Source organism: Rhinoderma darwinii, chromosome 6 (assembly GCF_050947455.1).
Source record: "Rhinoderma darwinii isolate aRhiDar2 chromosome 6, aRhiDar2.hap1, whole genome shotgun sequence".
Classification (NCBI taxonomy): Eukaryota; Metazoa; Chordata; class Amphibia; order Anura; family Rhinodermatidae; genus Rhinoderma; species Rhinoderma darwinii.
Window position 1 is genome coordinate 96452989 of NC_134692.1, and position 10860 is coordinate 96463848.

The 10860-nt window shown below is 40.7% G+C and overlaps 1 protein-coding gene across 2 annotated transcripts in view; it reads left to right on the plus strand.

Annotated features, from left to right (window-relative positions):
• KATNIP (katanin interacting protein) overlaps positions 1-9983 on the plus strand; it is a 361314-nt gene extending 351331 nt beyond the window's left edge. For both annotated transcript variants that reach the window (XM_075830061.1, XM_075830062.1), the window contains one exon: positions 9571-9983. In XM_075830061.1, the coding sequence (XP_075686176.1) occupies positions 9571-9629 (59 nt within the window). In that variant the 3' untranslated portion in view covers positions 9630-9983. The remainder of the gene's footprint in view (positions 1-9570) is intronic.
• Positions 9984-10860: the final 877 nt, after the last annotated feature.

Sequence of the window (10860 nt, forward strand, 5' to 3'; positions counted from 1 at the left end):
TCCAGACTTCAGGCAGACATTGCCTGCAAAGGATTCTCTACAAAGTATTTAAAAAAAACCATCTTATTTATGGTTGTGTTAATTTGTCCAATTACTTTTGAGCCCCTGAAATGAGGAGGCTGTGTAGAAAAATGGTAGCAATTCCTAAACGTTTCACAGGATATTTTTGTTCAACCCCTTGAATTAAACCTGAAAGTCTATAATTCAATTGCATCTCAGTTGTTTCATTTCAAATTCAATGTGGTGGCATGCAGAGTCCAAATCATGAAGATTGTGTCACTGTCCAAATAACTCTGGACCTGACTGTACATACCTACACCTATGTCTATATGCACATATCCTCACATAACCACCATACCGGAGAGACCAAAATTGATTGCGTTTAGCTGGGGAGGGTGATTATTCCCTCTGATTGGTAAGAAGGGTGATAACATGAAGAAAAGTTTGTGTACCCCCCCCCCCCCCTCCAAGGTCACTGGAAGACTGTATGGGAGAAATGAAAATAACAGGCTATTATCTTTCCACCAGTGTACGGACAACAGCACACATCTCCAATAGTATCACTACACACACAATGGGTTGAAACGTTGCTATCTTATACTAAATTTTTGACGAATAAAAAAACTTTTTTGGGATACTATTGGAGATGTGTACTGTTGTCCGAACACTGGTGGAAAGATTGTAGACAGTCGACTTTGGTTTATCTGATATATGATGGCCTGACACCATCCTACTCATTGGGACCTGTGCTGCTTCACACACTTCTATGCTAGTAACAGACTGTGGTCTTTCTTCCTTCTATCACTTGGACAGAACGTTGGACCTTTATATGACAGGTTGTTATTTAACCAGTTGCGGACCACACATGGACTATAAATGCCCGAGCAGTCTTCACTTATCTCAGCAAGGACGTTCCAGAATGTCCTGCAGAGTTTACCGCTCCCCGGCGGTATTTAGATTCGTGATACAGCTTTCTCAAGACAGCTGTATCATGGAGCTTCACCCAGAGACCAAGCAGCGTGGTCTCCAGGCATGTGATCGCTGTGACAGGCTGTTAGTATCTATCAAACTTTTCAATTAGTTGTATCTTTTCCCTCTCTGGCAGGCTGTCAGAGAAGGAGAAGACTATTGTAAAAAACACAAACACACCCTTTTTAAAAAAAAAAAAATATATATATTTTTCTATTTATCTAGCTGCTACACGGCAACTTTGGCCGCGAGAGAGGTTGCCCGGCCAAAGATCGCTATGTCCTGTATCCTACATTGCAAGTAATGACAGTCAATTTTACTTGCGATGTAGGCTATGGGACAAAGCGATTGTTACCCATGCGACCTGTGTCATGGCCAAAGTCGCCGTGTAACCCCAGCCTAAAACGACACTATATATGCTATAGCTAAAGATAATAATAATCTTTATTTGTATGACACAAAAAATGTGCATTTAGATAGATCATGATTATTATATATGTATATATCTATCTAAATGCCGATATTTTTGGTCATGCAAATAAAGGTTATTATTATTTCTATCTATCGATCTATCTATTATCATATACATTGATGTATTGTACAGTATTAGGCTGGGGCTACAAGGCGACATTGGCCGCGACACAGATTACACACCCAAAGAGTTTGCTATGTCCCGTAGCCTACATTGCAAGTAATGAAAGTCAGTGTGGTTGTGTCGCAATGTGCAAGTTGCCATGACATGACCGTTGCAAAAAATCGAAACTAACAAAGTCGCAGTTACTTGCAGGTCGCAACGTCACCACATTTCATTACTTGCGGTCTAGGCTATGGGACATAGCGATCTTTGACTGTGCAACCTGTGGCACGACCAAAGTCACCAGCCTTAGGGTAATTTTGCATTGGTGGATTCATTGCGGATTTTACTTACGGACTTGCGCAGGTAAAGTTCGTATTGGATTACAATACAAGGCAAGAATTTGAGATATTACAGTTAAGTTAATATATTGGGGGTCTAATTTCCTAAAGCGAGTCATTTTGGGGGTGTTCACGGTGTTATGGCACTTCACAACATCTTTAATGGTCGTATGCTGCCAGAAAACCAGCTTTGGTGCACAAACTGGCCTTTAGAGAGCAAATTTTCCATTCATTGTAAGCTCCGCCTTTCTCCGAGCATGTAAGAAATGCGCACACATTTAGTATCGCTGAAGTCGGCAGAAGTTGCCAAATGTGTTTGGGTGTGTTTACCCAGTGGCATGCGCCACATGTAAAAAAAAAAAATCACATATTCACATTTTTCTTCCATATTAATAAAATAAATATATCTATTATTTTTTTACACAATATGGAAGCCCAATATGTTCTGAGAAAAACAAGACTGAATACATGTAGGTTGGAATAGTAATAGAACAACAATTTGCTCTTAAATTGGCACATGGCTAAAATTTGAAAATGTGCCTGGTCAGGAAGGGGAGTAAAGCTTCTGGTCAGAATGTGGTTAATGGAGATTCACTTTAAATAAGTGAGTCTTAGGAAGGTAATATATTCACAAGATTAATGTTAACAAGTATAGAGCAAAAATTCAACAGACATCGGTAATTGACAGAGAAGAGGCTAAAAGTAGAAAACAGATTAAAGGTAAAGTTGAGAATTGAAACACCTGAAGAAATAATAGGATAGAGCAGTGGTTCCCAAACTTTTTGAGGACAGGACCCACTTTTGGCCAAGACTTTTCTTTGGGACCCCCCACTACAGTACTTAGCCCCATTTCGTCTGACGTATGTCAACATCATTCATAATTATATGCCGGTACTTTTGAAAAATAAGTCACTGCAACATCGAAAACAACTAATATTGTGCGGGCGGGGGATGGGGCGGGCTCAAGGTATCCTGCTGTTGTGCGTTGCTGAGGCCCGACTATGGCTGCTGGTGGTGGGTCATGTGACCCGACCCACCTATTAGTGGCCATCAGAGGCGTAGCTAGGGATTTAACTCAGGGGGGTGAAACACATCTGAGTGGGCCCCAACCCAGTGGGCCTCCCACAAAGTATCACAACCCCTTGTTGGCCCACATGTAATATAATGCCCCTATAGATGCCCCAACACAGTATAATGGACCTATAGTGCCTCCTCACACAGTATAATGCCCCCATAGCTGCCCCTTACAGGATAATTCCCCTATAGCCGCCCACACACAGTATAATGCCCCTATAGCTGCCCCACACAGTTTAATGTCCTATAGCTGCCCGTCACCGGATAATTTCCCTATAGCTACCCCCACAGGATAATTCCCCTATAGCTACCCCTACACAGTATAATGCTCCTATAGCTGCCCTCCCCACACTATAAGGTCCCTCATAGCTGCCATCTCACAGTAGAATGCCCCACAGCTGCTCCCACATAGTATAATGCCCCCATAGCTGCCTCCACACAGCCCCAAAAGTGCCTAATAAAAATAATAAAATACATATTCACCTATACTCATTCCCACTATGGGTGGAGGAGATCCTTCTGCTCCTCCGGTCTGTACAGTGTGTGGCTCAGTACAGACAGGCACGATAACGTCACTTCAGCACGCGTTTCTGCCCTGAGCCGCTAACGGCATAGTCCATGCTGGAGCAAGGAGCCGTCAGTTCGCGACCCACAGTTTGGGAAATAATGGGATAGAGGAACAGAAAGGCATGGAGAGTGAACCGAGAAAAGAAACTGAAGCCTCCATTTTTACTTTCATTGCCCCTTATACGGCAGGGGTTACACGGTAAGGGTAAGTTCACACGGCTTATTTACGGACGTAATTCCGGCGTTTTACGCCTCGATTTACATCCGAAAATGCGCCTCGATAGCGTTGGCAAACATCTGCCCATTCATTAGAATGGGTCTTACGATGTTCTGTGCACACGGTCATTTTTTTTACGCCCCGCTGTCAAAAGGCGGGGCGTAAAAAAGACGCCCGCGTCAAAGAAGTGCCTGTCAATTCTTCAGACGTAAATGGAGCCGTTTTCCATTGACTCCATGGAAAAACAGCTCCATTTACGTCCGTAATGGACGCAGCGATATAGCGCCTCAACATGCCATTACGGCTGACATTACGGTGCTGTTTTCTCCTGAAAACAGCCCCGCAATTTCAGCCGTTACGGACGCTGCCGTGTGAACATATCCTAACATTTAATCGTAAAAGTCATAGGATGACCTCAATGAGTAGGTTGCAGGCAACATTACGACTGTCCCAAAAAATTCAATCACATGATACTTTTTGTGATGGTCCCAGTGTTGTCGGTGACTTTGTTTCCCATAGGGAAAATTTAGTTCATGGTAATCCTGTGAATTTTAAGCGAATTATGAATGACTTAAAGGATATGTAAACTGTTGCACTAATTTTTTTTTTTTTTTTAATAAAACCATGTATTATGGGATTTTAACCAAGTTTGAAATAGTTTTTTATTAAAAAACTTTTTTTTTACTTTTTCGAGATATAGCTTCTATGTAAATGCAAAGGTTTACCTGTCCTTTAACCCCTTCCCGCAAATGGGCGTTACTGTACGTCCTTTTTAGCGGCTCGTTCCCGCAAATGGGCGTACGGTAACGCCCTGAGGATGAAGCAGGCACAGGAGCTGTGCGCGCTTCATCCTCAGCGGGTGTCGGCTGTAATATACAGCTGACATCCCGCTGCAATGGCGGCGATCACTGTTATGTCCGATCGCCGCCATTTAACCCCTCAAATGCCGCTGTCAATAGCGAAAGCGGCATTTAAGTGATTGACACAGAGGGAGGGGGCTCCCTCTGTACCCCGTTGGCCCTGATGGTTGCAATGGCAACCAAGAAGCCTAGCAATGGCTTCCTGGTTGCCAGGTACGGGAGCCTATTAGGTCCTGCCCGAGGCAGAACATAATAGGCTCAACTGTCAGTTATAAAATGACAGTTATAATACACTGCACTACACAAGTACATACACAAGTAGTGCAGTGTATTGTACAGGGGATCAGAAGATCAGATCTTCCAGTCCCCTAGTATGTGTAAAATAAAAAGTAAAAAAAAAGGTTAAAAAAGTTTTAGATAAATAAATAAAAGTTTTACGTAATAAAAACAATAATCGTCTTGTTTCCCTGATCGAGCCCTTTATAATTAGAAAAAAATGGAAAAACTAGACCTAATAGGTATCGCCGCATTCGTATCGGCGTGACCTATAAAAATATCATATTATTTATCCCGCACGGTGAACACCGTAAAAAAAATACAATAAAAAACAATGGTTTATATTGGTCACGTTGTTTCCAATAAAATGGAATAAAAAGTGATCAAAAAGTCGCATGTACCCAAACATGGTACCAATAAAAACTACAGTGTGTCACGCCAAAAACAAGCCCTAACACAGCCCTGTCGACATAAAAATACAAAAGTTATGGCTCTCAGGATATGGTGACACTAAAACATTTTATTTATAAAAAGGATTTTTATTGTGTAAAAGTAGTAAAACATATAAAAACTATATAAATTTGGTATTGCCATAATCGTATCAAACCGCAGAGTAAAGCAAACATGTTGTTTATGCTGCACAGAGAATGCCTTTAAAAATTTATAAAAAAAAACAGCGAGAGAATTTCTGTTTTTTGGTCTCCTCACCCCCCAAAAAATTGAATAAAAACTGGTCACATTATCATATTTACCCCAAAATTATACTAATAAAAACTACAGCTCATCCCATGAAAATCAAGCACTCACACAGCTCGTCAACGGAAAAATAATAAGTTATGACTCTTGGAACGGAATAATGCAAAACGACGGCCCAGACTAATTTATATGTGCAGCAGTTCTTCACCTAAAACCCCACGTCATCATTTGCAGCCCCCATTGTTAGACCCTGTAAATGCAGCGAAAACTATGACATTTTGGAGTCTGTGCTACATGTGGGGCTAGTGAAGAAGTCAAAGATTAGACAATGCTGGAGTGCGGATATTTTGTACAATACCACAGACACCCTTTAGAAGTGCGACTCCTACACCCAAAAATCAAGCCTGTGCATGAAGGATTGGTTCAAAGCGTACGTCACTATCCATGGATAATTTTATTATTCATTTACCCCATTATTACATCATCCTATTATGACCTGTTGCACTCCGCCCAGCTTACATATACCCTGATGTACTCCGCACAGCTTACACATACCCTGATGTACTCCGCGCAGCTTACATATACCCTGATGTACTCCACCCAGCTTACATATACCCTGATGTACTCCGCATAGCTTACATATACCCTGATGTACTCCGCACAGTTTACATATACCCTGATGTACTCCGCACAGCTTACATTTACCCTGATGTACTCCGCACAGCTTACATATGCCCTGATGTACTCCGCACAGCTTACATATGCCCTGATGTACTCCGCACAGCTTACATATACCCTGATGTACTCTGCACAGCTTACATATACCCTGATGTACTCCGCACAGCTTACATATGCCCTGATGTACTCCGCACAGCTTACATATACCCTGATGTACTCCGCACAGCTTACATGTTCCCTGATATACTCCGCACAGCTAACATATACCCTGATGCACTCCGCACAGCTTACATATACCCTGATGTACTCCAAACAGCTAACATATACCCTGATGCACTCCGCCCAGCTTACATATGCCCCCATATTATAAGCTGAAACACCAGTAAAACGCTAAACAAAACTACTACCAAGCAAAATCTGCGCTCCAAAAGCCAAATGGCGGTCCTTCTGTGCCTGGCAGTGTGCCCAAACAGCAGTTTATGACCACATATGGGGTATTACTGTACTCTGGAGAACCGCTTAACAATAATTTATGGGGTGTGTGTCTACGGTGGTACAAGCTGGGCACAACACATTGGGCACTGAAATAGCATATCTGTGGAAAATGGCAATTTGAAATCTGCAACATCCACTGTGCACTAATTTCTACAAAACCCTTGGGGTTAAAATGCTCACTACACTTCTAGATGAATTCCTTGAGGGGTGTAGTTTCCCAAGTGGGGTCACTTCTCGGAGGTTTTCACTGTACTGGTACCTCAGCGCAATGCAACATGGAGTCAAAAACAAATTTTGTAAAATCTCCACTCCAAAAACGAAATTGCGCTTTTTACCTTTAAACCCTTGCTGTGTTTCCAAATAGCAGTTTACAACCACATATGGGGTGCTTCCCTATTCAGGAGAAATTTTGTCACACATTTTGGGGTGTCATTTCTCCTGTATTGCTTGTGTAAATGAAAAATGATGTGCTAAATTTATAGGTTATTGGAAAAAAAAATTTTTTTCACTTTCACGGCCCAATTCTAATAAAATCTGTAAAGCACCTGAGGGATCAAAATGCTCACTACACCTCTAATTTAATTATTTGAGGGGTATAGTCTCCAAAATGGGATCACACCAGGGGAATTTCTACTATACTGATACTTCAGGGGCTCTGCAAATGCGACATGGCCCCCAGAAACCAATTCAGCAAAATCTGAGCTGCAAAATCCAAATGGTGCTCCGTCCCCTCTGAGCCCTGCCGTGCGTCCAAACAGCAGTTTATTACCACATATGGTGTATTGCCGTAATCAGGAGAAATTGCTTTACAAATGTTGAGGTGCTTTTTCTCCTTTATTCCTTATAAAAATTAGAAAATTCTATGTTTTTTCAGAAAAAAAGTATATTTTCATCTTCACAGACTAATTCTAAGGGTATGTGCACACGACCTCTTTTCAGACGTAATGGAGGCATTTTACGCCTCGAATTACGCCTGAAAAAACGCCCCTAATACGCCTACAAACATCTGCCCATTGCTTTCAATGGGAAATACGATGTTCTGTTCCCACGAGCCTTTATTTTACGCGTCGCTGTCAAAAAACGGAGCGTAAAAAGACGCTCCATAAAAAGAAGTAGCATGTCACTTCTTGAGGTGTTTTTCATAGTGTTCAATGGAAAATCAGCTCCAAAAAACGCCTCAAAAAACGTCTGAAAAGAAGCCTCAAAAGAAGCTCCAAATTTCATTTTCAGCTTCAAAAACGCCTGAAGAATCAGAGGCTCTGTATTTTCAGACGTTTTTTGTTAAGCGTGTGAACATACCCTAATAAATTCAGCAAAAAACCTGTGGGGTCAAAATGCCAACTATACCACTAGAAAAATTCCTTGAGGGGCATAGTTTCCAATATTGAGTCACTTTTGGGGGGTTTCCCCTGTTTAGGTCCCCCCAGGGTGTTGCAAACGAGACACGGCATTGAAAAATATTCCAGTAAAATCAGTTCTCCAAAATCCAAATGGCGCACCTTCCCTTCTGAGCACTGCCGTGGGTCCAAGCAGCAGTTTATTACCACATGTGGGGTATTTCCGTAATCGGGAGAAATTGCTTTAAAAATGTTGGGGTGCTTTTTCTCCTTTATTCCTTGCAAAAATTCGAAAATTATACGTTTTTCCACAATAAAAGTTGATTTTCATTTTCACAGACTAATTCGAATAAATTTAGCAGAAAACCTGTGGGGTCAAAATGCTAACTATACCCCTAGATAAATTCCCTGAGGGGTGTATTTTAAAAAATGGGGTCACTTTTGGGGGTTTCTACTGTTTTGGCACCACAAGACCTCTTCAAACCATGGTGCCTAAAATATATTCTAAAAAAACGGAGGCCCCAAAATCCTCTAGGTGCTCCTTTGCTTCTGAGGCCTGTGTTTCAGTCCATTAGCACACTAGGGCCACATGTGGGATATTTCTAAAAACTGCAGAATCTGGGCAATAAGTATTGAGTTGCATTTCTCAGGTAAAACCTTCTGTGTTACAGAAAAAAAGGTATTACAAATGAGTTTTGTAAAAAAAAATGAAACTTGAAAATTTCACCTCTGCTTTCCTTCAATTCCTGTGAAATGCCTAAAGGGTTGAAACACTTTCTGAATGCTGTTTTGAATACTTTGAGGGGTGTAGTTTTCAAAATGGGGTGTTTTATGGGGGTTTCTAATATATAAGGCCCTCAAAACCACTTCAGAACTGAACTCGTCCCTGAAAAAAATAGCCTTTTGAAATGTTCTTAAAAATATGAGAAATTGCTGCTAAAGTTCTAAGCCTTGTATCGACCTAGAAAAATAAAAGGATGTTCAAAAAACGATGCAAACATAAAGTAGACATATGGAAAATGTTAATTAGTAATTATTTTGTGTGGTATTACTATTTGTTTTACAAGCAGATACTTTTAAAATTAGAAAAATCATAATTTCTTAGAATTTTCTCTAAATTTTGGTGTTTTTCACAAATAAGCAATAAATTTATCGACCAAATTTTTTCACTGACGTAAAGTACAATATGTCACGAGAAAACAATCTCATAATCGATTGGATAGGTAAAAGCATTCCAGAGTTATTGCCACATAAAGTGACACATGTCAGATTTGAAAAAGTGGATCTGGTCCTGAAGGCCAAAAATAGCTTGGCCTTGAAGGGGTTCATGTCACCGTGTAGCCCCTGTAAATGTAAATATCTATCTATATATATATATATATTTCTAGATTCCTATTTGTTCTGTGCACTTTTTTTGTCCTATCTAAGAAAGATATTATTTCTAATAACATAACATACTTTGCCTGGGTGTTTTTTTGTTTTACAGCTTTACGTCCAAAGACTTGTATAACTGAGAAACAGAGTGGGAGACACAGACGATTCTGAAGACACATTTTTGCCCAGGAACAATAGCCATAGTTATTTATTTATCACAATTTGTATAAATATTTAATACATTTTATGTTCAAATATTTTTTTAAATGCAAACAATAAATATCTAACATAATATTTTTTAATAATCAAGCCAAAGAGAAGAAAAGGCAAACCTCTTACTTCCTGTGTTTCTTTATTCTTCTTCCTTATGTTTTACTAATTCAAATAAAATCTTTACGTGTGCCCTAGTTCTGTAAAACGTCTTAATAGTGAGGCTCTATTCTATTCTATAATCTCAGTTCTTATGTAGCAGATGTCAGCACTTACAACAGTAATGTTTACGTCCCATTGATGATTAATAGCAGAAATATGTTTGCATTTGAAGATGCTAAAGGCAGCGCATTGTGTAAGCCTCTGAGGAGATTATTGTAAGACTTTTCTTAAAAAAAAATTAAAGGTCTAAAATCACAAATTGGGCCACACCATCTTAAAAATACAAAAATGAAATTGACTACGATACAATCGGCTATCAATAAGATAAAAAAAGGTTTTAGTAGTTCTATATGGTTACATGGCAGAGACCTTATGCCACTGTTCTCTAAGCTGTGGCTCTCCAGCTGCAAAACTATAACTTGCAGAATTTTTCAACAGTTGTAGGCTTTTAGGGCATTCTTGGAATTGAAGTTTCACAACAGCTGGAGAGCCAAAGTTGAAAACCACTGCCACCACTGGAAACTTCTGTCAATGTCTTTTAAATAAGGAAAATAATAATATAAACCTAACATAAGAGTTTGGCTATGTTCGCATTTGTGTTGAAGCCTCCTGCGGGCAACTCTGTCAGATTACTGCATTTATTTAAATCCCCCAATTTATTACTTAACCCCTTAACGAACGCCAATACGCCTTTTCACGGCGGCCGTTAAGAGTACTTCTGCCAGAGCGCTGCCTTTTCACGGCACTGTAACATAAGCCCGGCACGGGTGTCCTGTGCCGGCTAAAGCGGGTGTCGGGCGGTCTATAGACTGCCGGGCAACTACTCTAACGGGCGGGATCGATTTCAACATCGATCTTACCTGTTTAACCAGTTAGATGCGGCGCTCAATAGCAATTGCAATCGCAGGGTGCCGATGGCTTCTATGGCAGTCATGGGCCTCACAAAGGCCCCAGGTCTGCCTGTAGAGGATGCCTGCTAGGCCATGCCTGAGGCATGACCTAGCGAGTGCCTGTCAGTTTTACACTGACA